The sequence below is a fragment of the Poecilia mexicana genome, unplaced genomic scaffold, assembly GCF_051168715.1.
Source record: "Poecilia mexicana isolate PSO_F unplaced genomic scaffold, ASM5116871v1 scaffold_19, whole genome shotgun sequence".
Classification (NCBI taxonomy): domain Eukaryota; kingdom Metazoa; phylum Chordata; class Actinopteri; order Cyprinodontiformes; family Poeciliidae; genus Poecilia; species Poecilia mexicana.
In genome coordinates, this window is record NW_028263388.1 from 7,679,576 (window position 1) to 7,706,654 (window position 27,079).

The 27,079-nt window shown below is 38.9% G+C and overlaps 2 protein-coding genes and 2 long non-coding RNA genes across 6 annotated transcripts in view; 1 reads left to right on the forward strand and 3 right to left on the reverse strand.

Annotated features, from left to right (window-relative positions):
• itgb4 (integrin, beta 4) overlaps positions 1 to 1,013 on the reverse strand; it is a 28,211-nt gene extending 27,198 nt beyond the window's left edge. Inside the window, exons 1-2 of one of the 2 annotated variants that reach the window (XM_088000991.1) lie at positions 883 to 1,013; positions 395 to 490 (exon numbers count right to left, since the gene is read on the reverse strand). The gene's annotated coding sequence lies outside the window, so the exon portion shown is untranslated. Of the gene's footprint in view, positions 1 to 394; positions 703 to 882 lie in introns of those variants that run through there. The other variant, XM_088000992.1, reaches the window with a different exon arrangement.
• A 1,407-nt stretch (positions 1,014 to 2,420) lies between these two features.
• Positions 2,421 to 20,320, reverse strand: sap30bp (SAP30 binding protein). 2 transcript variants are annotated; one of them, XM_014970328.2, is made up of 10 exons: positions 20,161 to 20,320; positions 18,605 to 18,714; positions 16,138 to 16,182; positions 12,616 to 12,655; positions 8,602 to 8,690; positions 5,917 to 6,008; positions 5,620 to 5,732; positions 5,473 to 5,531; positions 4,470 to 4,560; positions 2,421 to 3,090 (listed from the first exon to the last, which is right to left on the reverse strand). In XM_014970328.2, exons 1-10 carry the CDS (start codon positions 20,252 to 20,254, stop codon positions 2,912 to 2,914), a joined length of 912 nt encoding a protein of 303 aa, XP_014825814.1. In that variant the 5' UTR covers positions 20,255 to 20,320; the 3' UTR covers positions 2,421 to 2,911. The 2 variants fall into 2 exon arrangements, with proteins under 2 accessions (XP_014825814.1, XP_014825813.1); XM_014970327.2 differs by having other exon boundaries at positions 2,421 to 3,093.
• Positions 20,321 to 22,990: 2,670 nt separating this feature from the next.
• Positions 22,991 to 27,079, forward strand: part of LOC148153591 (uncharacterized) — a 9,060-nt gene continuing 4,971 nt past the window's right edge. The window contains exons 1-2 of the long non-coding RNA XR_015766369.1: positions 22,991 to 23,125; positions 24,027 to 24,165. This is a non-coding gene — a long non-coding RNA (uncharacterized LOC148153591). The remainder of the gene's footprint in view (positions 23,126 to 24,026; positions 24,166 to 27,079) is intronic.
• LOC148153592 (uncharacterized) lies at positions 23,282 to 24,993 on the reverse strand. The gene is made up of 2 exons (XR_015766368.1): positions 24,789 to 24,993; positions 23,282 to 24,128 (listed from the first exon to the last, which is right to left on the reverse strand). It is a non-coding gene; the product is annotated as an uncharacterized LOC148153592 (long non-coding RNA).

The following is a 27,079-nucleotide window of genomic DNA, read 5'->3' on the forward strand; positions in this document are numbered from 1 at the left end:
ATCCTCTCAAATCCGGCCCTGCGCCCGCTGCACCGGTTTGTAATTCAGCTATAAACATGTGGTTCCAAAAATTACACAAACAAATACACAATATATATTTGTTTGAGTATTAGGTGAACTAATAACACCACAACACATAACTAATAATTACCACACCTGTCATTGCTAAGAATCTTTAGAAACTTCAAATTAGCCTGCACAAAGACTGTACAAAAAAAATTAAAAGTAAAAAAAAAAAAAAAAAAAAAGGACCGGATTTGTGTCTAAAGTATTTGAAAAAAGTTTAATTAGGTTAGAAACTGATTGAAAGTGTAAACATACTTCAAAAACAGCGTGGCCTGAGATCACTATTTGAATAAAACCGTCTGAATTCAAAGCAAACAAAAATACTTACAGTAAATCAGATGCAGTGTTGATGAACCGGCCTCATCGGCTGAAGAAACTGAGTCACCCAGGGTGCTGGGAGAGCCCTACAGCCCACCCAGTCAGCCTCAAAATTAAAACACAGAAGAAGAGAAAAACAGTAGGACAGCATTAGCTTTGAGACAGGAAGCCCCCTCCCGAGAATGACTCCACCTCCCATCCCCTTCTGAACATTTGAGTCAAGTCTGTGTCCAACTCTTCGCCATTTACATGACAAAAAGACGGCTTTGTGATTCACCGGCTTTATTCAGTAGGAAGCTAATGAGGACTGTAAACAAATGATGACAACAAGCCAGAACAGAACTGTTATCTGACTAAATCCAACATATTGTTTTGGGGGAAAGTAGCGAGAGGGATAAAGGAGCGCTCATTACGCTACGTCTCCTTGTGACGTAGTTTGTATTTTCTGTATATTTCTATAAAAGAAAAATAATTAAAACTATGGAAAACTCCCCTTACCTGTTCATTCAACATTATGCTGTCGGTACTTCACAATAGGAACTCGTTCCTGTAACTCAGAAAGGGAATGTCTTTGGTGGGTTTGACACATTTGACAGTGAAAGTTGTGAACAGCTCAGTCCGGACAGGTTCGGCTCGAGCCGTAATCTGGGTGTGGCTCGTGGGCTCACGCGGCCTCCGTTGATTGAAACACCTGCGGTGAGGATGATTAAAGCCTGTGACTCATCGCTCCGACATTCATACCCGGCAGGAAAATATCTCAGACGGAGTTTAGAGTCGCTTCTCACACTTACGCTCTTCATACTGCGACTTTTAATCCAGTTTATGACGTTCAAACAAACGTTTTGCCCCAGGACTTTAACAGCATAAAGAGGGAACATTATGTGTTACATAAACATTCATATATTTTTATTACATACAGTGAATGCTTTGCAAAAATCATTTACACCCTTTGAACTTTGCTCTTTCTAACTTTCTAGCACTATGTTTAGCAGTCTAGACTCATGCAGCCTCTTCCTCTGAGCATCTTTTCTGGATCACCTTCAGCATGATGCTGCCACCACGTTTCACAAGGTGGTGCGTTCAGGGCAACGCACAGTGCTAGTTTTCTCTATGTGGGCCAATCGGTTCCTCTTTTCCGACATGTTTGCTGTTGTTCCTTCTTCCATAGCTTCTTATGAAAAGAACACTAGCTGTAACTACAAGAGCTTGACAACTCCAGTCTGTTTAATTAATCTTTAACGGATTTACAGAAAGATTCACTCTTCAATAACATTCTAATATATTGACGGTGGAATCAGTTTTTCTTTTAATATTTTACTTTGTCTTTAATTTTAAAATGAAGTTTTATCCATAGTAACTTTTTAAACATTATTTGTTATAGTTACTGAAGTCAACATAAACACATCAGAACATGATGTGAGCTACTTGTTTACATTTAATACACTTCGTTACTAGATAATCTTCCACGTTAAATCAATAAAGTTAAAAGTGCTCATTGTAAAACTATTTAACAAGGCAGATATTTATCCAGTTGTGAGTGTGTGTGTGTGTGTGTGTCGCATCTATGTAAATACGCAAGAGCTCCACCTGAGTGAAATGTACCCGTCTGGTGTGAAATGGAGATTCAGAATGTTTTATAAGTTTTCTCTTTTTTTTGTCTGTCAGTTCTGCATTCCAGACTCTGCAAAAACATGTTGCGGTACAAGCAGAAGGCAAACATTTGCTCATGCGCTTGAACCAAATGGATGGCTTCTGTCACAGCTTGTAGCCAGAGGTGTGTGTGATTCAGCTGACTGTCATTAATGATTCAGCTCCAAGCCTTCAGCTGGGCTGTAAACCTCACCAGTGGTTTTAGTCACCTAAAGCTAAAACATTTCATCCATCTTCAAAAACACATTAAAGGTCTGCAAACTTTAGTGACAGGTAAGGAGATTTCCTGAGTTTCAGTAATCCGGTTCTTAAAGAGAGAAAAAAACTAAAAAACAAACTTCATAACTCTTTAGGAAATGAACTGAGAGGTAAACAAAAAATTCAAATTGAAAAGGCAACATTCGCTTCTTTAATTCCTGGTACAATCAATACACATGTCGAAGTGTAAAAATTAACTTGTCTGAAAGGAGTTCACTATGTCACAAACAAAAATGGAAAAAAAAAAGAAAAAAAAAAGGTTTGGACACAACCGAGAGACACTGACAACATTTCACTACAAGTACAGATATAAAAACAAACAGCTTTCCGTTCGCCTTATCCAGTCCGCTTAGGAACGCGCTCCGTTGAAATCGTATTAAGTTTTCAGGCGTTGCCGACGTATTAAAACATCTGCGTGAATCAGACACCGCAGAAGTGTAATTTTGGCTTTAGGATGCAGCGGTGCAGATAACAGCTCCAGCTCCAGAAGGCAGTCCAGTGCTTTGATTAGTCCAAGTTCAGCAGAGGGTTTGCTGGTTCTTAGCATCAACACTTCAATCCGACGGGATCCGTCGCTCCTATGACCCAACACGAGGCCCTTTCTGCTCGCTTTGTCTGCTCACTGCTTTGCTTTCTTTAAGATGGTGCCCACCGCAGAGATGACCGTGGTCTTTGTGCCGCTAGCCGTGGTGGTCACCGACACGACGGCGGGAAGGGTGGCCGTGGTGGTGATGAGGGTGGGCTGGGCCAGGGTGACGGGGATCGCCGAGTCCCACTTGCTTTTCCTCTTCTGGGCATCTGCTGGCAGGAGCAAAACACAAAGCAGGAAGTTAATTCAGTGACATTTCACAACTATTACTGCATTAAGAGTTGATTAATCATCATTTTGCTCATTAGAGAGGCTGGCAGACAGGCGTAGCTGTGAGGCGCCAGATGGGTTTCCATCACAAACTTTCTCGATATTTCACTAATTTAAAGAACTCCCCACAATTTTGCAATTTTGGTGTTTCCATTAAATAAGAAACGCCACGTGAAAAACTTTATTCACGCAATAAGTCATTAAAAAACACATGGAGCCATCACCGTCCTGCCACTTTCTGTTGTCTTCTTTGTCATTTCTGCCAGTAGTAACATCCGGTTGTTGATCATGCGACTTGTGATGTGAAATAAAAAGTTTCCATTGCGGGTTTGTGAAATACGCTAATTTTGATACGGCGGAGAAAACAAACCCTCATTCTAGCGTAAAAACCTTTTATCGAAAAACTTGAGTTTAATCAAAATTGGTGAGTTCCCATTAAGCAAATTTATTTTGTGCAAATGCATGGTCAATGGAAACACAGGTTTTGTTGCACATCTGGTAGTGGCTCTCCAGATTAAAAAGAAAACAAGAACTAAGTGGACCACAGATGAAAGTAAAGCGTGTATGTTTGTATTCAACATTTCCACATTTTACCACAAACGTCAAAGTATTTTAGACTGTCACAGACAAATTAGTGTACAATAATGAATCAGATTGTATGGATAAAAAAAAAAAAAGAAGCCCTAAATTAAATCCAGAATTCACCTAATTTAGTAAAATACATCCATTTACAAATGAACACCAGGGAAAGCAAAGTGTGGTGGAAAACCTGAAAACACCATCCTCAACACGCGACATGGTGGTGGCAGCATTATGCTGGTTTTACTCAGCATGAGCAGCAGAGTAGCTGGTCAGAGTAGCTGTTTCTGTTTGCAACAAACAAACAGAGCTACAACTGAATGGCTCAGATTCAAGTATTTCCATGGCTTAGAACGGCCCAGTCAAAGTCCAGATCTGATTCCCAATAGAGAATCAGAAGAAAGAGTTTCTGTTTACAGAGGCTTGTCAGACAATATGGCTGACATCGAGTCATCTGCAGACAGTTCTGTGTCAGGTGGGAAAAAGTTCTTCTACAGTTTAAGTAAATGCACGCCACACTTTTCAGAGTTGTATTTATTAAAAACATACAAAACCACCCAAACACCTTGAAACAGTGGATCATTTCCATCCACTTCACACAGTTTTCCACTACTTTTTGTTGATGTACCACATAAAATCACAACTACTGAAAATCTGGGGGGAGAAAAAAATTCTTATCAAAAGTTTGTCTAAGAGAGGTTTCATTTTCTGGGGTGGAGTTTTGTGCAGCGAGTGTTACCTGTGGCGGTGGTGGTGGTGCTGCTGCTGGTGGTGGAGGCCGCTGTGCTGGAAGGGTTGGTGCCTTTCTTGGTTCCCGTGACAAACTCGATCTGAAGAAAATAGATTGAAACAACGCTGAGGAGCTGCTCAGAGTCTGGCGATTCTTCAGCTCACCATAAGCTCACTTCAAATCCTATATTTCAGAAACTGCGTTTCCATCGATTGCATGTGTAAATAACCCAAACTGGAATAAACCCTACAATTTCGAAAAATGCAAAAAAAAAAACAAACAAAAAAGTTTGCGCTAGGATGATGTAATTTTTTTCCACCGTATCGAAATTCGGATATTTTGCGAAACCGCAATAGAAAAAAAATTTTCCGGCAGAAAAGATGAAGAAAACGACAGGAATGATGGGTAATAACATACCTTGTTAACAAACTTATTCACATGTGATTTTAATTGCGTTATTTATTTAACGGAAAATCGACAACTGCGAAATTGTTAGCCAAACATTGACAGACGGAAATGCGCTGCAGCATTTTATTTGATGCTGCGGCAGATTACGGCAGCATGTGGCAGATTTCTAACCATGGGGACTCCTATCCGCCTACGTTCTCGCTCTCATTATTCACAGACAGTTTGACGCCAACAATATCACTAAGAGAAAAAAAATCCAAAGAGCTCAGTTCCACCGGAGAAAAAAGAAAGCTGACGTAAAAGATCCGAGCGGGTACAGCCAAGCTGCAAACCTGCACTGGGTTGGGCCGTTACGAGAGCCGAACTTGGCAAAGGCGACTTTTGCTTCAGATGAAGATCATTAAGTAAAAATGAAGCGCAGCTGGTGGAGACTTGCCCCTGAACACACACACACACACACACACACACACACACACACACACACACACACACACACACACACACACACACACACACACACACACACACACACACACACACACACACACACACACACAAAAAGACTGACAGCATATTTATCGTGCTTTTTCTTTGTTCAGCTCACCTTGGTCCGCTCCTTCTTGGCCTTCTCCAGCTTGTCCATCTCCACTTTCTGGGCTTTGGCTGGAAGTAGAATAATAATAATAATGATAACACTAACGACGGGTTCTCATAACCTGGAATGGTGACCTGAGTACGAAGGAAGACGTACCGAGAGCTTCGTAGTAGGAGTCTTCAGACCAGCCGTGAGGATCAAACATGTCTTTTGGGTAGTTCGTCCCCAGTTCATCGATTCCACAAAACTGAATAAGCTTCTCGTAAATACTGAAAGGAAACCAATGAAGTCGGGTCAGCGATAAGCTGCTCAAACACGACCGGATTGTCAGATTGTCTCAGAAAGTGTTAATGCACATGTGTGGTCTTAACTCAAAGAGTATCTGATAGAAAGTGACAGCCTGTGGGGGAGTGTGTGCGTCGCTGGCATGTGTTCCTCAGCTGAGCCGCATACCTCGGGTTTCTAAATTCCTTTTTCTTCTGGATGTGGTTGTTTGTGTCAAAGTCTCCGTGGATTTTTCTCTCATACAGTTTGTAGATCTTCTCCTGTCACAACACGAGCGAGTCAGTGAACGGGAAACAGACTGAACGTGTCAAATCAGTGATTATTTCTATAATATATTTCTGAATCAGAAGATATTTATGATGCCTCAGAGGAACATTTAACCGATTAAAGAAATACAACACCACTACTCTTGGACGAAGTTCAGTTTTACTTTGTAGTAAATAGAAAAAATAAATACAAATCAGGTAATTCTATTCCAAAAGCTGGACGTTTATGTTAAAATACATCTAAACAAAAAGATATGTTGTAAATAATGATGCCTTTTCCCCCCCCAGATTGAATAGGAGAAAGAAAAAAAGTTGGAATCTAAAGTGAAAAACGTTTTCTCTCAATATTATGAATATTAATGTAAAACAATATTAATCTTCAGTCGCATCCCAGCATCCTCACATCACAGCTGAGATACTTGCAGCATTGAGCCTCGTCTGCATCCATTTCCTTCAAAATCTACACCCGAATTCTTTCGCTAAATTAGGATCTGAGCAAAATGGACTTGAAACTTTTTTTAATCACAATATTTTGTGGTATTTAAATTAAAACAATTAAATCTGGTTGGTCACAGTCAGAGCTTCAAAAACACAAAACTTGCTCTCAAAGTACAGGTTGGGCGGGACTAGATGAGCTAAATTATCTAAATTATGACCAGTAATGAGTTTCTGTTGTATTTTGAAATGTAAACGTTTCTTTTAGTGATGATCTTATGCAACCAAATATGTGAGGAACCATCAAAAATCCAAAACAATCTCAGTTATCCTGCATATGTTTGGGGTTTGCAAACATTTTCAATTAGAGTTGATTAGTCATGTTGTCATCAGTCATGTCATTCCCTAAAGAAAAGTTGGAAGAACGGCTTCAGGCTGTTAGAACGAGGAAGCATTGATCACACCCAGACCAATATCATCAAAATCCAGGAAAATATGCTGCCTTTCTCCAGGCACCTCCATCTCTAAATCTTTTTTTTTCTCCCCCAGGTAGATCCAGAATCTCCCAACCAGATTGCCACTCTCTCCAGTTAATTTGTGTTTTCTGAACTTAAATTTCGCTGAAACCAAGTTTAGGAAATCCAATCAAACTAGGAACTTAAAAGGCACATGGCCTCCAGCTGCCGTGACCTGAAGGCAGGGACGTGCAGGGCGCTCAGGTGAATCATCAGATGTTCATCAGACAGATGGGGGAGTGTCGGGCCCCGGGGCGACCATGTTTGCTGGGTGCTTTCAGAGTCAGCTGTGTGTCCTGACCTGCCTTAGCTCCTCACAAGGAAGTGAACTCGAGCGGCGCTCCGAACGCCGTGGCGAAAAGTCAGAAAGAGAGCAGAGGTGACTGAGAGGAAGGCGCTGCTCTAATTAAAGGGGAGACTCAGAATTTATGTGGCCACCAAAATATATTTCTGTTTCCAGAGGGGACGATTAAACATCCCAACCTATTCATTGGGTGTGTGGAGAAGAGCACTTCTGAGCAAACACACACACACTGGGGTTTTGTAAATACTCACAGCTTTTATCATCCCATTAGATCTGGGCTGTAAACCGAAAATTAACTGACAACGAAATTTATGATGGTAGCCGATGTCCTTTTGCCCGTGCCGGTATTTTCGGTGTTTTTGTCTCTGGCTGTGTAAAGCTGCATTCACGTCCCTTTAAAACGTTACGCGTCCCGTCTGTTTTAGCTTCGTACGGTTCAAACTGACTAACAGAATGAGATGCTATGGTACTTTAGGTAATAAAATGTTTTCTTATTTAAAAATGAGTTAAAATATGTCTATTTGCATCTTTCAATGTATTTCTAATGTATAAAAAGTCATAAGTGGTTAAATATAAAATCTGTAGAATCTGCCAATTTTTTTTTTTAATCCATCGTCAGAATAACTGACTGAATAATTGATGGAGCAATCAGTCGAATAGGTGATTACTAAAATAATTTCTAGTTGAAGCAAAGGAAAAGAAGCAGCTCTTTCCCAGAAAAAAAAAAAAAGAAAGAAAATGAAAAATTTGGCAACATTTTAGCTCAGCAAGGACATTTAGAAGTTATTTTTATTCTTCTAAGCATGTTCAGTTGTGCTTATTTGTTCAATAACTTAACTAAAAGTACATATTTCCTTCATTTATTTGCAGATTCTATAGTCTTAAAATCACATCCACACTCCTGATTTTTGGGAGGTTTGATGCCATCGTCCATTTATCCTCATCGAAGTGAAGTGCTCTATAATTCATAATAATTCACTTTATGCCATTTCGCCCAGCCCTAACTCTCACTTTCAAATGTCAAGGTTTGATATTCGTCTACTGAAGGAAACAGTTTGTCAATGTTTCCATGGGAACTGGGGTAAAGTTGTTCTTATTTCACAGGAAGCCCTGAGTGCGTAAAAGTGTTTATTTGACTCTAAGTAGCCTAGAGAAAATACGGCCTCTTAAACGAAGCCCAGACAACCACACCCTTACTGCCCTACCCTGATAACGCTGGTATGTCAAACCTACTCAATCCTGACTACAGCAGCAGTAGTTATGTTTTTACTTTTTTATTTAATTGTGGGTATTGTTTATTTATGTATGGGGGTTTGACATTAGGGCCAGATACCTGTAGTTGACTGGAGCAGCGTCCCGCCGGTTCGGGGGGGATTCGGATCTCATCGGGTGACATGTTCCTCACCTTCTCTGAGAAGAGCGCTGACAAGACAAAAAATAAAAAACCAAACATGACTCCTTCTATATTTCAACCTGCCCTCACATGAAGAGGCATTAACTGAGTAAACACTCTCAAGGAAAGGTGGTGAACATGGATTTTTTTTTTTTTTGTACTTGCTTTCTGAAACATGGGGTGTTTGTGTGTGTTATGCTAATCTAGCAGTGGGGAATTCCTGTGCACCCTGGTTCTAAATGTAGGTTTTACAGTGCGCACATTTACAGCCAGGGAGTGGCTGCTGTCAGGGCTTGTACGGAGGAGGGAGGCTCCTTTCCCTCCTGTTGGACCTGTCGCTTGTTTTGCTCTGCTTCCGCTGACTCCAGGCCAGGCATTCTTTACTGTCACCGCTATATCTCACACACACACACACACACACCTATAGCACATTTTTACAGTGCGTCTGACAGCGGCGAATGAAGGCGAGGAGCGTGCATGTGTGTGTGTGTGTGTGTGTGTGTAACAGCAGAAGCGAGTGCTGACTTTTAATGAGGAACATAGACGGGTTAAAACTTGACTAGACATGAGAAGATCATTTTCTGAAGCGATGACTTGGTCTTCAAAAAAAGAAAAAGAAACCATTGGAGGAAAATTCCACTAAAACACAAGGCTTTCAATTAAGTCAAGAATTTGCAGTAGAAGCAGTAATTCCTCCTCTTCCCTTTCCTGTAATTTTTTGTTATGACCAGCCAGATTATAAAACAGTAGGGTCCGATATGAGAGCAGCATTTCGTGTCTGGACTGGGCACCAGCCAGAACCAAGTTCGAGTTTTTAAATCGTTAAAACATTACAGCGTAACCTTCCTAAATTATAAAGTTGTCTTGAAAAGAAAGTGACCCATCGCTATGAAACTTCACATACAAGTTTTTCTGGCCTGGGAAAAGTTTTGCCGCACTATTTGCTAAACAATAGGAAACCCCACCCAGAAAAAAACTGGGCCTGGAAGACATTTTTTAAAATTTAAAATATATAATTTGAAAATAATAATAATAATAATAATAATAAAAAATACTACAACAGTTCTAAAAATGTCAGCTGTAACTAGGGCTGTCCCGATTCCTCGAGTGATTCGACAATACATTTATTTGTTAAATTATGATTTATTATTTAGTGCTCCGAACGAGAGAGAGAGAGAGACAAACTACGGAGGAATCGTAAAAATAATCGATAGTTATTCGATTACTAAAATATTCTTTTAGTAACATTTCATCAGTCAAGTTGTTAGTTAATTAATTTGTCAGGCTACCTGCTGAGATAGCTAGGCTGCAGCCTGCTGCTTTACAGACATGCTAACCTTAGCTAGCCATCTGCAGTTTTAATTAAGAGAGATAGGTGGCGCTCTTTTAGTTTCCTCATAACTAAAGAACAAAATAACCTGTCAACCTTCACAGCCTTTCCTATTAAAATGCATTTATTTGATCAAAAATGTTAAAATATACCATTTTTATTTACTTTTTTGTTTTTTTTAAATCAGTTATGTCAAGTTTTTGGATATGATTGAGAGGACCAGTACTAAATGCAGCCTGTGATTATTCTGTCTGAGTTGTTTCTGTAAAGGTTTCTGTTCTGTTTCTGCTCTAGCTTGTTTTAAATCTGAGTAAATACTGTCACACAGCCATCTTTTCTTCAAGGCTACACTTTGAGAATCTCACACAATGACTCCTCCAGACACATCCGTCACTCTGTCCTTTTGTCATCTAACAATGTGTTTGCTCAGTTTTATCCTAACGAACATTAAATTAAACAAATTAAACGTTAAAATCCTTGAAATCAATTTTCCGCCACTCTGGTCTCCATACGTCGGAGCATGACCTCCCTCTGGGGCCTGTTCTGACATATTATCAATCACCCTCTTCTGGGTCATAGGTTTGTTTTTGCTGACGAGACAGAAACATAATGCCTACACATGCATATACAGGTTTTATTCAAACAACTTTTCAGAAGCATAGGAACATGGGTAACAATGCTCATGTGTAGCTACATCTGAAAAAAAACTGTTGCCTCCAGCCACGACAAATGCCTGACACAACAAGTCTGATGACTCAAGAGTTAGGTGGCGGCCTGGCATTTCATTAAAACATAGATAGGCACTTTCACAGCGCATCTGAAACAGGGATTACACAGACGTAAAAAAAGGCGACTAATCCACTAAAAACCTGAGATTTACTGGAAAACTGCAGCTTTTGCCTAACTCTCATCAAAGCATCAAAATAAAACTCCGTTGCTTCACTTTGGCTGGGCAGCGATCAATAAATCACAGCGTGCGCAATAAATAACCGTGCTTATAAGTTGGCGCCAACTGGGGGGAAAAAATACTGGTTCACATTCAGAAGCCTGTAACATACAGAGAAAAGGTTGTGGCTTATTTCCAAATGACCATCTGTCTCCCAGAAAGAAAGGCGCGATCTGTGGCCCCCGAGGGTCTTTTTTCGAACAGTGTCTGTCTCTTCGGCGGACGGACAAAGAACAGAGACTTCGGCCCTGGTGACGGGGCTTTTGGCCAGAGACGCTCTTGACATTTACTGATGGAGAAAACTGTGGAGGAAGAGCTCCACCGCTGGAATATCAAAGACCTAAAAGCCTCGACACTGATGCTGATCTGTGGTTTAAGAAACACAAAAACATATGAGAATGCGTTTCGTTTGCTTTATTTTTGCGTCACACGGCGTCTTAAGTCGTATCCAGCTCATGGATTGCAACGGCAAACAGAAAGAAGAGAGGGTTTTTTTCAGCCAGGCTGGTGAATGAAACCGCTCCCTGCATCAGTCACATCCTGTCTGATCTGATGCATACCTGCCCACCTGTGCAGGTAAACAATTATTCATCAAAGACCAGTTGTTAACTCCTGATAGTCTGATCCGCTTGGCAGCTGGCAAACGGTCCTACTAAACCTGGTCCAGTTAATGGATTATGTATTAAATGCAACTTACAACCTGCAAACGTAAACAATCAGAACATCAGATTCACACTGTAACGTTCAGGGTTCATACACTTTTAACACAGTAAAGTTCAAGGACTTTTCAAGCATTTTCAAGGTACGTTTTCTAACTTTTCCAGCCCTGCATTAAGCATCCTGTACACTATTTTGCCCAAAGCGTTCCTCCACTCCAATCATTACCATGGCAACAGGTGTATAAATCCCAGCAGCTAGGCATGCTGACTGTTCACTGTCAGGAGCTCAGTTTAACTACCTTCAGATGAGATAAAAACAATACCTAGGTTGTTGTTCAGAAGTTGGGAAATCACCCTGGTTCCAGTGAAAGGAATAATAATTATCCTCACACCTGATAGTCTGGTAGATTTGGTTAGATTGGAGACCAAAATTGCAACATTTGTTACATTTTCAGCTGCTTTTAAGCGTCAAACCAACCAGACTAATTGAAAAACTTGTTCTCCTCCTCGCCTGTGGTGGCGCTGCGTCCAGAACTAACGAAGGAAACGACACAGAAACAAAATTATTTGTTAAATATACGATGAAGTTTGATTATTTTTTTATGAGTTTGTGTCCTGACTTTGCTGGATCTCTGTGATATATGTTCAAAAAATATCACTTCTTTGATTTTGATGATGCTTCATGTATAACAGAGTGAATGTATAATAAGGTTGTGCTACCTTTACTTTTATCACTTATCCATTTCTGTACTATTTTCGTCTTGTTTTTGTTGTTGTTGTTTTTTTCCTTTATTTTTGGCTTGTGTATGAAAAAGTAAAAAAAAAAAAAAAACTTGGCTGGCGTCTTATTGCGAGTTGGGGTGTAACTCAAGTTTGTGAAAGCAAACCAGTGAATATGTTTAGCAATAAAGTGTCTGACATCCCATCCCAGTTTATGAGAAATATTTCTAGGAAACAATTATTGAGAATTATGAGCTTGTTTGTCCTTTGAGAAGCCGTCACTATTACATATTACTCACCAACAAGCTCATTGGGGTCCTTCTTCTCTTCTTCTGATGCCTGTAATAAAAAAACAACAGGGTGGGAGGAAAAGGAGAGAGACATAGCAGCACATTTAGATTTTAATTTAGTCAGAAAATAAATCTAGCCAATAATAAGTACACTCTGTGTTAGGAAATGTGAGAAGCAGAAGAGAGGAAATGATTAATCTATGCGTCAGCTAGAACAGTTAATCTCAGTGCAACAGATTAAGGCTAATTTTCCACCCAACTTAAGATGGTAAAAAAAAAAAAAAAAAAGTTTGGCACAGGAACTAAAAGTACAAAAAAAAAAAAAAAATCCCAGAGCAGCTTCCTGAGAGGTAGAGAAGGATTGTAAATGTATTCGGTTTCCAGAGAATGCCTCGGCTCAACCAGAGGAGGAGTCTTGAACAATCTCTAAAATATGCCCGGTGCGGTGCCAGCACCCTGAAGGTAACCCAGGTCCAACGCAACAGTGCTGTTATTCACAGGACATGAAGCATTGCCTAGCAACCGTGCAGGCACATAAAAGGATTTGCCTTCGCCAGGAGAAAAAGGGAGGAGGACAAAGTTCAGGGGAGCTCTCGGGCGAAACCGACAAACGGAGCGTGTATGCCCGGCAAAGGCAATCAATCGGCACTACGGCTGAGAAACCGGTCACGATTCGTTGATCGCCTCCTTAACGCTCGGCTCTCATTTAGCCGATGTAGAGTCACAGTTAGAGAACTTAAAATAACACACAAAGAAAACATTATAATCAAATGAATTCACTTTTCACTGCGCATCCATCTGTATTAAATCTAAAACCATTTTCATTTTAGATTTAGCACATAAAAATATCTTTTAACACATTCTCATTTTCAAATATGAAAAAAAAAATACAAAAGTTTAAAGAAGTCGCCTTAAAGTTCAGCCTAAGAAGCAGGTGAACGCATTTTTGTAAGAGGTAGCAGAGAGCTTTAAGATGGCAGAGAGCTTTAAAGATGGCAGAATACTGACGGTTTGTTCCTGTTGGGTTTTCCATCTCAACAACAAGCTGACTGTTATGTTTTGTAACCCAATGCCAAGTATCTGTAGCAACACTCCTCAGTGAGAGTCTTGTTACCGAAAGAAACTCCGATCAACCGTTTTGAAAAATGAAATCAGATAAAAGGAAATTATTATCTACAGAATGCAGAGAAGTGTCTGCTTTTCTTCCAGACAGACAGACAGAGAGAGAGACAGAGAGAGAGAGATGGAGAGAGAGAGAGAGAGAGAGAGAGACTTTTCGCAGATAACAGGAAGGCTAAACGGAGAAAAAAAAAGTTGCTCCGTTTTATCTTTTGAAGCTCTTCGCCACAGCTTCTTAGTGAACATGTTGGACTGGAAACGATTGTGGCTCATTGAAAATCTCAGCGTTAAGTTAAAGCTCAACTTACTTTCCAGGGGGGTCATACAGACAGGTGTTTTAGCAATGCTAGCTGCTCTAATTAGTAACACAATGTCACAGGCAAATAACTGAATATTTATTGTATTTTTTGCATAATGTGCAGTTTACACCAAAAGTATTCACACTCCTGGCAGATTTGGGATTACAGCAGGGCTGGATAAAAAAAAAAGAAGAAAAAAGGAAATCAAGAAATATCTCTTCGATGTATTGTCAAAAAAAATTATATACATTTCTATCATTATTATTATTGTTTGACACTCCTACATAATCTTTGAAGAAATGCCCATCTCATTTCCTTCTAGAATCAAAATGTTACTCTTAAAAAAAAATCTGAATAAATTAACAGGAAGGCTAAACGTTAAAGCCACGTTTAGCTTTCCATTTCTACTCCTATAGCTTTGAAATCAACATTTGTATACAAACTTTAACGTGTTGGTAAAAACATCCGTCAAAGTTTGCCTCTGAAACCTAAAGAAATCCTGGAGACGCGGAGCAGTAAAACTCAGCTTTTCCATAAATGTAATTATATTTGACAGGAATATGGTGGAATTTTTTTTTGGTGCTGGTTTCCCACCTACTCAGGAGATATTGCATCACCTCAGCATTCCTCTCTATGCTGCACATGATACCAATAAAAAACCAGCCACACAGACATGCTGCGTTTCCAGGAGCTCCCACCTTAAAAGAAGATAAGAAACACTCACATTTCATGCATAATCTAAATTATTAACAGATAAAATTTCAGAAGATTTTACATTAAACTCATTTTCCACTGACTATGACTCTGATCTCCAACTGGGATTCTTATGAAATGTGACCAAATCGTCTGTAAGCCGCTTCCTGCTGGCAGATAGTATCTTTTGGAGTCACATAATCGCATTTCCTTGCAGTGGACAATGATTTGATAATATTAAACTCTACGTCATTGGTTGTCAAAGCGAGTACCAAACAACCTGAAGGCAGAAATAAATCAACCGATGATCCGTAAGAGATGCCATGCAGCAGACAGCTGCTTTTCGTCAAAACATAACGGAAGGTATGAAGCGACGAAAAATGGCAGAGATGTAAACTCACCAACATCTGTAATGTGTTTGCATCTTAAAAAAAACACTTTTCTATTGTTTCTGTTGTTAAAAAAAGATATATTAGTTTTAACTTCAACAGACAAATTTACTGATTTTGCTTATCAAATAGACTGAAACATACTTTTAGTGTTTTATTTTGATTTGAAACACTATCCTTAGAAGATTTAAGACTTTTACGAAAAGAAAAAAAAAGTAGCACAATTACTTAGTAAAAACTCCCTGTGGCACAATACCAACACTGTTTACTCTGGAGGATAGATATTCCTCCTCTTTCCGAGACCCGCGAGCCTCTATCCTGCCCACAAATGTCCACACCAAATGTAAAACAAATCAATGTCATGAAAAAAAGAAAAGGGAGAAAATGACAACCAAGCAGTAAATTGTGAAACAGAAAAGCAGAAAAGTTTCACAACAGCAAGTTGCAGTGAGCGAACACTTACAGTCATCAGATAATGCGAGCAAGCAGAGCCAACAAGCATCTATTCTTCTCCTGTCAGCTAATGAGCGTTAATAAGCAGCACAAAACATTCGCTTTCTACAGCGAGACAGCAGCATACATCACACCGGATCAGATAAAAACATGTCAACATTAATGCATCGACTTGTCTCCCTCTGTACATGACTTTCTGCTCTCTGTGGAACAATCTCAAGCGTGTCGGCGCACGAGTGCTGAAGAAAAATGTTTTGTTTACCGTAATGTTTACACTGACAGTGCTGTTATCTGCCTTATTGCACAGAGAATTTAGCAGACGAAGCTGATCAGACTAGAGGCGGGTTATAAAGCGAAGCCTCAGAGGCCGCCACCCTCCTGGTGTTTGCACTCCGACAGCCAAGGCGCAAAAATGTGGCGCGACTCAAATCATTTTATGCGCCGCTGAAAGGCTTAAGACACAACAAATCAGTTGTTAGTTTAACATCCAGGCACACGTGATCCCACAGCACCATCTAGTGAGCAGCATTGACTTCCAAATCTAATCTGCCTCCAACCACAGGTCGTCGTTCAAATACCTCCACATCATCTGCGTCCCTCCCCTCGTCTGATTCGTCCATATCCTATAAAAACAAAAACGCAGAGGGTTAACGGTGTAGGGCCGGGGAGGTCAGAGGGCAGAAGACCAGGACAGGGGCCAGACAGGCAACACAAAGGACTCCAACACTGTTAAACATTATTCAGCTAACTTTATAAGAAAATATGGACAGAGTGAAATTGTTTGAAGGAGATTAAAGATTCATCAACAGATGTGACATTAGGACTGTTAGTCGCTTTTACGCCTGCAACTAATGATCGCTTTAGTGATAAATTAATTTAGTATTGCATTTAACATTTTTTATATGTCAGATGCATTGTTATTCTGATGATTAATCAAATGTTCTGACAATTAATCAGGTTTTTTTTTTTAAACTTGGCACATTCTCCACATTTCACCTTTTTTTTTTTTTTTTTACTATTTAAGTCATTTTTACACAAAAAAGAAAATAGGAAAATGAAAATTGAACACTTTTTGTGTTAAATGGAAAATGCATACAAGGTTTCCCCCAGAAAACCTGCAAAGCCCAGTGGTCGGAGCACTAGAGCAGTCATTCATCCAGCAGACCGCCGTGTTTTTGTCCAGTTAACGATTAACAGATCACTAAATTAGTTGACGATTATTTCAGCAATAAATTAATCACGATTAATCGTTTCAGCTCTTCTCTCTTTAACTGCAGAATGATGTGGATAGTAAAATTGGCAGAAATACAATTTAAAAGAAGTCCAGGAACATGACACTAGCTAATAAACTGTACAAAGTTCAAAGCTCTAAGAAAAACAGTACAGTTGTTTTTGTGCACATGATCAACTGGAACCACACTAAGCTGTAACAAATTATCAATAAGTCATAGCAAATCTAAAAGGAGACGTGCTAGAGTTAGCCTAGCCTTTTAGTTAACTTCAACAGCAAGATGCAAACTTACTGAAGGCTTTACCTGGGAGTCAAACTTCTCTTTAGAAACTATTTAGCTTTGCGCATTTAGAGTAACATGTTCTCAAAAGAGAGCCAGTTTGGGATTTGCTTTATTTGGACATGGTTGGCAAATACCTATTCTGAAATGACTCAGGTCGCAAATAAAAAAAATTAAATATTGAAAGATTCCCAGAGAAATGCAGCTACTCCAACAAAACACAGCTCATACCAACTACTGATATAGACCAAAATGTAAAGACGGTCTGAAAAGTCTCTAAAATATATTCCCTGCTTCAGGTTTGAGACAATAAAAATCATATAGGAGGAGAAATTGAATGGAATTTTTTTTTTTGTAAAAACTTCCTTAAAAGGTAATTAACTATACATAATTTAAAACAATACTGATATGAACCGAAAAGTGTATGTGCTGCTCTGTCCTGATTGGTTTATTTTACAAAGGCTTTACAATAAAAGAAAAAAAACTTTATTTGTGATCATGGCAAGATGAACTACAACATTTTTTTCAACCTATTAAAGTACAATCTGTTACTCTGGTGAACAAACATGGAAAACACATGCATGCACAAACACAGACACACGCGCACGCACGCACACGCGCGCACACACACACACACACGCACGCACGCACACGCACATTGCCTCTGTTTATTGACAAGAGAGGCTGCAATGTGATCAGTTTATATGGAGGTTATAAAATCTACTGAAGTATAAAATTATGTTACACAAAATAGATTAAAAACAATAAAAGGTACAAACATATTTTTAACAATCTGGCTTCACAATAAAACTGCTGCCTTGTGTTATTAAAACTTCCACCTGATTAATTTAATCATTATTATAAAAGTTACGCAAGATATTGTTTTCTTTATTACCAATGATTCCAACATGGTCTGCAACCACATAAAACAAAACAAAACAAAACAAAAAAACAACATAAAGCCTTAATGCTTGCAGAAAGAAAATGCAACTTATCCAAAAGATAAGCACGGCAACCCAGGCTTTGTGTTTCTAGAAGAGCCTGTAACTGCCCAAAATTAGTTCAACTCACATGGCACAAATAGAGTAAAAAAATACTATGAATGCATCAACCAAGATCGTCTGCTTTTGATTAACCTTGTATGAGTTTAAGAAAAATCCGATAAAGTTTATTAGGAAAACACCCTTTGATGCAAAAAGAGCAAAAATGTATTTTCTTCATTTTCTGTTTGATCCAAAACTACTCAATCAATAAAGATGAACCTGTTTTTTTGTTTTTAGCTCTTTAATGTGTCACAGCTGAAACTGGACTCAACAGGTCAGATCTGAAAACGAACCCAAACTGTTGGTCGTCCTTGTAGGACTGAGCATCTCCTTTCATATCAGAAGGTCACGTTTTTCTTTAGTTTTTATCATTTCAGTGAAACAGCAGTACATTTGCTGAGCATTACTGGGTCTTTATTTTATTTTTTCTTTAACTTGGGACAGATTTTAACGGCAGCCTGTAAGGACGAGTTCAGAGCTCCGACACTGACCGAGTTGCTGTCGCGGCTGTCCTCGTTTCCAGATCCTTTATCTTCAACATCCTCCGTCCGGTTCAGGTCGTCGTCCCCGTAGCCGTAGACCAGGCCCCCTATGTGCCCCCCTGCACACAAACACACAGAAAAAAAGCAGAGGTCTGACACCGGCTTAGGGAAGTTACAAACAGGCTCTGGCTGCCGTTTTGTTCAAGTTGATAAATCCCCAGCTTCCCCCTTTTAAAAACTATTTTTTATTTGCCGTCATGGCTTGGAGTTAGTAAATTAACACAGAAACTAATAATTTGTTTATTTGGTTAAGCACCATTAGGGACGCAGCCGGGATAGGGCATTGAATTTTTCAATCCGTCAAAACCAAATTTGATTTATCTGTGAGTGACTAACGTTATTTAAATCAAACTAATACACCAGAGGTCGACCCAACAGGGCGACTGCATCAGCAGAAGTGGTTTGCCTGACGTTTGAAATACCAAAATATCACATTCGCACAAGTCTTTTGTGATTGCAAAATAGCACACATTGATACTGCAACAGTAACTGTAACAGGATACATGGTGCAGCCATCTCTGCTGAGCCGACTCAACATGCGATGCCCTACTTTTTTTTTATCCGAAAGGACGCGAATGATAAAAGTAGAAATGGTAGGAAAAGTGGAGTTTATGCACTACATTTAGACCCTTAAAACACACGATTTTTAAACATTAAAAAAAAAAGTGTTGCTTTAAAAATGACCACAAATGCATTTTAAAATACAACTTTTCAACGGGATGAACATCTGTACGTTTACAATGTTCTGCTTTATGGACGTTCGGTGATTTTTTTTTAAAATTTTTTATTTTTGGTGATACAAGTACAAATTCAGAGTTTGTCTTGTTTTGATTGATCGATCCTTAGATTAATATTAGGTTTTTAGATAATTTAATTCCTACTAATAAAGTTCTACTTCCTTCGCGAGTCTTTTATAGCTACGTTTGATGGACATACTGAAAAAACATTAATTGCTCTCAACTCTTTTTTTACTGTTGAATAATCCTGTCCAGGTTTAATCTATCTAGATGGTGTTGTTTTAAAGTTGGATCCCTTCTGATGTGATAGAATTTTTTAAAGCCTTAAAACTGTCCTAGTTTGAGTTTCACAAATTAAATAACGGCTTCACATTTAGTGTTTCATAGAGTATGTAACTGGTGTAACAAAGTTTAGGCATATTTTTTTTCCATCCCTTCAAATTCAGATATTTATTTAACACAAATAAACATCCAAACAAATCATCACATAAACTTGAGCACATGATATAAAATACATAACCTGGAACAATGTACCGAAAAACTAAAATACACGGATAATTTATCTCCAAAACTACAATTTAACTACAATAATATCAGATTTGACATAAACTAAGGTTTCTAAACAACTAAAAGCAACAAAACGTATAAAGTAGATTAAGCTAGCTGCTAGCTCACACTCATGGTAGACTCATAGACAATATTAACAAATGAATATTGTGTTTTACTGTGATTAAAGCTAAGGTAATAATTTAAAAAAATAAAATTCACCTGAATCTTCTGGTTCTGGGTCAGAGTCGGGCTCCGAATCGTCTCCATAATCTGCTAAAGATGAGAGCAGAACGCTTTTTTTGCCACTCGCCATAACTATTTCAGTCGCATAAATGCAGCGGGGCTGTGAGCGCACAGTAAACACGTCACCGGACGAGAACCTTCAGCTGCGCAGTGAAGTAATGCGCAGAAAAAACCCCACCGACACTGGGAAATGTAGTTCTTTGTCGTCTTTTGCTACGTCGGCGTCGCGCTGTGTAAACTATAGAATATTTATGTATTTATGTTACTATTTACAGAAAATGTATAATATTGAAATATGTAACACAAATTATGCGTACATATCTGTATTAACATTAATTTTAAGGTTTAGCATCCAAGCTACATAGTAACAATGCAATAATATTAGAACATAAAGTAGTGTTAGCTAAGGTTTTGACTTCTAAAAGCAAACGACAAATTTATGAATCATAAAACATCTTTATTATAATTGCTCTTAAAATACAGTGCCTTGGAAAACAAGTCTTAAGCCTTGATTTATTTTTCATTAGGCCACATACAGTTATAAACTTTAATATACTTTAATAAGACTGATTGTGATAGATTAACACAAAGCATCATGTGTTTGAAGTCATCCTGCTACAAGGTGAATATCCGTGATTGCTCTGTGTTTACCTACATCTTTCTACTTCCCAGTCCCAGGTGAGGGGAAGCATCACCACAGCATGATGCTGTCCCCACCATGTTTAACAGTTAGGATGGTATTTTTAAGGTAACTTGCAAAATCCATTTGGAAAGATTCAGGGAACTTGCTTTTGATGATCTCACCATGTTTGTAATAAGATCAGTGCAAATAAAATCTATATTTTAGGTACATATGTTGAACTTATATTTGACAGATTGTTTAAACATTGTGACTCTGACTTAAAATGCAAGTTTTCTAACATGTACAAAAATGCCTCAACAGTGGGAAAAGTGACACCAAAATCTGTTTTAAGTGTATTTAAATATGTACATGAGTCTAAATCACTGCATTCTCTGAGTTCTTCCTCTGTTTCCTCTTCTTTTGCTTTGGTGATTTTGAGCTTCTGCAGCATCCGTACAGGAGAGCAAAGAGCAGCAGAGACAGAATTCCCAGTACGAACAACCCGATGACCACAAAGCCGCCCACCATCCATGGGTCCAGCTGCAAATGATGCAGGAACCAGTTGGGGGAGCCGGTGGGCTTCTGGTTCTCAGCCAGACTGCAAAGGAGACGAATAAACCACACAAGAAATCAGAGTGAGAGATAGTCAGCTTAACAGTTTTATTGGGATTTTATTTGCTACTCCAACACACATGAGGTGCCCTTCCCTCTCATACCCCTAAATGAAATCCACTTTGAGTAATTGTCAGAAGTCGCCCAATTTTAGTAACTGCTAGCCTGCTAAAATGTTACATATTCATGTGTTAGAATGGTCCAGTCAAAGTAATCCACCTAAGAATCTGTTGCTTGATTTGGACATCGATGTTCGCAGATACTATTCATCCAGTCTGAGATTAAGCTGTTTAAACTCAGACTGGATATTGAACAGTTTGACCATTCACAGTAAAACATTTGAGCCACATTTAGTTGTGTCCACTATCTTCTTTAAGTCAAATTGAGCGAGTTTTAGATTTTTGAACCTAAATGTGTGAGTTTTAAACTTACAGCATTAAGTTGTGTTAACTTTTTATTAATTTTGTCAAACCTCTAAAAGTTGAATAAACTAGAGTTGTTAGGTTAGCACTTAAAAATACAGGAGTGAGAACTATTTCCCAGAATGCTTAGCGGTATGTTTTTGCATCCTGTTGCACTGTGATTGAGATGGAAGCTCGTTACGTTGATTTCACTCTGCTCTGGAGCGTTATTAAGAGAAATGTATTTTCAAAACTTAACAATAATGTCCTATTCACACTAAATATTTTTGAGCAGCATTCATTATCAGATCATTGTTTTTCTTTACGCAGTTTGCAACAAGAATTTAAATTGTTCTAAAGTAAAATAAATAACTATAACTTGATAACGTGAGTGAAAATAACAGAGAAATTTCTGCTCTTTCACCAGGTGAGGGCAGTTTTTTCCTTGCATGTTGTGAAATAATTATTTGGTTTAAATTGCTGCATTAAGTGTAAAAATCAATATTCAAGATGAATGAACTTAAAACGCAATGTTTAGACAACTAATCTCTTCTTGTTAAATCAACTTCATGAACTTTAATCTCTGAGTTAAAACTAAAACAATGTTCTTGTTGACCTAAGTTGCATTTTCAAGGCAGCAGGTGAACTTTCACTTTCAAGTTAAACCACCTTCAAATATTTTACAGTGTTGTTGAATGATCAAACTGATAAGGACATGCCCCAAAAGACTGGCATGTTGCCATTGCATCGAAAGCAAATTCTTCTTATTACAATTCATATTAATTCATGTTGATCTATCACATAAAATCCCTACAAGCTACATTGGCATTTGTGACTGTAATGTGACAAAGAGTCAAAAACTTCATGGGATGTCTATACATTTCCATGTATTTAATATGTCGCTTCTACCTAAAGGGTTCATAATCATATATTGTAAGGCTAGGAAGATGTTTCTAGAATAGATAATACAAATATTCACGTTAAGATCACCATAACTCACCACCTTCCTCTTTTAAACTCACCTCACGGTCGCCATTTCCTGTTTAAAGGATCCAGTCACGGCTCAGTTGCTCCCAACAAACTGTACATACAGGAGAATAACTCTTCTTCTGGGCCACACAAAGCAGCTAAACCTTTCAAACTCTAACGTACCAATCCGCTTTGACTTTGATGAGGCATTCTGTAGATCCAAACTGCTCCTGCTCTGCTTTGGGGACAGGATAATTTTCTGTCTAATGTGGGTACGACGTAGTAGAAACAACTGCTTCTGGGTAATGTTTAAACAAAGGAGGAATGTCATGATAAGGTACGCACACAGCAGCCGGACAGCACTTCTCTGATAGCAACACGGTCGTTCCCTTACGTGTTAAAATTAGAACACATGACATTCAATTGCTCTAATATTATCATCATTTAAAAAGTTATTTTGACATGCTGTTATATGGCAAATCAAGAGTTTACATTGTTGAAACATACACATTTATTGCAATTACTTATAGGAGAATCGCCACATGTGACAGCATCTTTGTTTTACCTCTATCTATACAAAAATGTGGTAGGTTAAACAATAAACGGCTCAAGTTTTCCTTTTTTTGTGGCACAATTTGTACAAAAAAAATAAAAACACCCTTAAAAAGCCAGCAGAGGGCGCTCGGTCTTTTTTAGTTTTTATACAAAAATTGGCTCCCTTTGACATTAACTTGCAATTTATGCTAAAATGCAATCTTTTTATACTTCTCACAGTCACAGCACAATGAATGAATGTCGACTGGGCACCAAAGAACTGCACTTGTACCACATCAGTATCTGTTTAACTGAAGCACAAAGAAGCTTTTATTGAGTCTTTTCATGCCCAAAATGCTGCCACACAGTGCTTTATTGTCCCGCTCTGTAATGCTTTTTCATGAGGCATGCCACTCTGCGGCTCTGTGTGGATTCCGACGTCTCCCAATCCCTGGATGTTGATGCAGTTTGTTGCTCAGAACTGGAAACGTCCCAACACTAAGTCCCATCGTTCCTCTGGTTCGTCTCCATTTTAAAGCCCACTTGATCGGTCCAAGCAAACCAGTGACACTTAAAAGATTTATCCCCCTCTTCTGTAACCTTGATTCAAGAGCTTCCATCATGGTGGTGGTGTAACAGACCAAAAGGGTACAGGGTGTGATGGGCTTTGGATTCTGCAGACAAGTCCCGCTTTCTTTCACCAGATCAGACGGATTCCAAAGGCTGAACTCTCGAGCCCTGGTATTTTGGTTTGCCGCAGCAGCAGCAGTGAAAGCAGGAGAGCAGCATCAAGAAAAGGACTGTGACTGCAATGACAAACAGGAGGCAGAGAGCACAAATCAGGTCAGCACAAGTCATTGGAGAAAATCACATAAAATGCTGTCGGCATGTGTGTTTTATGCAAAGATTGGTTAGGACGCGCATCAATCAGGTTTATTTGTGTAGCACATTTCAGGAATGGTGGAGTTCAAAATGCTTGACGTCATGAAAACATAAAAACATCATGTAGCCAACAATCGTGACAACCAGTAACAAGACATTTTATTTTGTCAAGTGCCAAATCATCAATGTACATTAAAATATTTTGGTCAATGCTCCATCTATTATGGTTCAAAAGCATTTCTAAACATGTGGGAGGTTTAGTCTTTAATCCTGGATATGTTCTTCAGGTGGTAGAAGGCTGAATTTGTAACTGTCTCTATGTGGCTCTGAAGATTCAGATGAGAGTCCATAACTACCCCGAATTTTCTGGTCTGGTCACTAGTTCCTAGCTGTAATAATTGAAGCATTGTGTTGACTCTAGATTATTCCTCTTTAGATCCAAACACTATAGCTTCAGTTTTGTGGGCAACCCAGACCAATGTGGTAAAGGAATTGCCTCTAAACCTAACACCTGGATAGTTACATTAATCAAAATGTTGTGCTAAGAAGTATAATCTGTCGCACAGATGACAGACGTAACTTACCAATAAAGAGTACGAGGATGGAAAAGGCTCCACTTTCCAGTGGGGTTGCTTGTGGAAGACTCAGAAGTTTGGACCACACTCGTTGCAGAATGCCTGCAAACTCCTGTTTGGCATCCATGATAGCCTATGGATCCAGGCGATGTCAGTCAAAACAGAAATAGCTTGGCTTGGGGGTTCAAAGAAGACGGCCTCTGTAGAAAGTTTAACTCCTTAAAAAAGAAGACAGGATGACATTGAGGATGAATGTTTCACTGAGGATACACCCTGGAATTACCAATCCTGCTTTGGAAGATCATGGGCCCCAGATCTCTAAATACCTCGAGTTCCCTCTCATTATGTACAACCCCCCTCTGCTAACTCACTTCCTTTACGAGTGGGAGTAGCCTCACAAGATCCACATGTTCACACAGCAACTTATGCCCTCACTTGCTACGTGTACAGCAGAATCTGGATGTTCAGTCCAGCTATAAACAGACCTAACTATTCCAGGCCTGGCATTTCACGTGTGAGGCCTCTCATCATCACTGCAGCAGCTGCGTGTGGGTGAGACCTCACAGTCTAATGCGAGACAGGCCGCATAGGAGATTAGGGCACAGAGATGTGAAATTGTAACAGAACAGGACGCTGGTGATAGGCGTCACCACGAACAGACTCTGAATGGGTGAGTGTGTGCAGTGATCAATGATGACATTAGGATATTTATAAGATTCACCAGATTTCAAAGTTGGCATGTCTCCAATTAATGAACAGAACATCAGATACTGAAAAATCTGACAATACTGCACTGTTCTTCACATAGAGAGCATACATTAAATGTGTTAATTATCTGTTTTTGTATTTGGTAAATGCTTTTATCCCAATGAAATCTGAAAAGCTGAGTCGTCAAACATTTCATGAAGATAGGCATGGTTCTGCTAGTGACTGGTAGGTTCTCCCTCCATTGTGAAACGACACATAAAGACAATCTGGATTGTCTTGAACACGGTGTAAGCACTAGCTGGCAATATAAATATGATTACTGACTCATATTCAAGTATTGTGATTTGAACTTATCATGACCAGGTGTGACGATCTCTTTAAAAGCAGGAGTTTTGATGGTTTGCTTCTTTGGACTGAACTAACAATCCACTGGTTGCAGGGCGAACTCCTACAGCTGTCACCACCTTCACCCCCAATGACACTGTCAGGCACAGAGGTGGAAGAGTGACGCTCAGGGCTTGGTTTGCAGGCAGAAAACCAGGCCAATAGAAGCTTTGGCAATAACTGGGTCATACAACATAAGAATGAGCGCAAACATGGCAGCAGCAAATCTACTAAAAAAAAGTATATAGAAGAAAAATAAGTAATGCTTTGCCATGTACTTTTTTACCCCTAAAAAAGCAACAACAACAAAAAAGAAAATTAAAGCAACTTAGCTTTTGTGTTTCAGTATAGACTAAATTCAGAGTCATCAGCTGGCTTTGGAGTATAGTTGGGCTATATTTATTTTTTTTTATTGATAATTTCAGAAAGTGAAATAGAATTATTTATTAAGCTTCCGTCATATTTCTTGTTTTTAAACTAATTTATTTATAAAAGCTAAGACCTTCAGCCAACGCTACCAGTCGCAAACATTTTGCTAACTTGTTTCGCGGTTTTGTTTTCCTACTGCTCCAAACAAGTAGCTACCTCCTGCTCTACCGTTTAAACTTATAAAGGAAAAATGTAAAGCTAATTCAAGAGGCCTACGTACCATTATATATCACACATTTATGTTGTTTACTTAAAAAGTAGCACAAAAAAAAAGAAAGTTACTGTACCCGAAAATCCATGCGCAGTGCTTGAGTTGCTATGGAAACAGTTCCTTAAGCGACGACGTACCTTAGTTCACCACAAACAGCGGAGTGCTCAAAAATATTCATACTCTCACTCACCACACTTTTATTTTAATAATTTAAAGTCAAAGTGTTTCATGTTTATTTTTTTATACGCCGGAACAAAAGCTTTTCAGACAGCTTCAGGACACAGCTAGCTAAGAACCTTTTAAACCTGGAGAAAGGGAGAAGCTGAACACTCGAGGAAAAGAGAGGACAACACAAGCCGCGCAAATATTTTTGGTTTTATTTCTTTTTTGCTTAAAATTTTCTTTGACAGTCTTTTCAACAAGTTATTGAACAGTTATTCATTTGCATTTCTTCTAATTGCGTCACATTGAACTTTTTTGCGTAGTGGTCACACCCACAAATTTCAACGTATTTTATGGAACCCTTTACGTGCTTAAATTAGTGAAAGTAGACAAAATTTGAACTGTT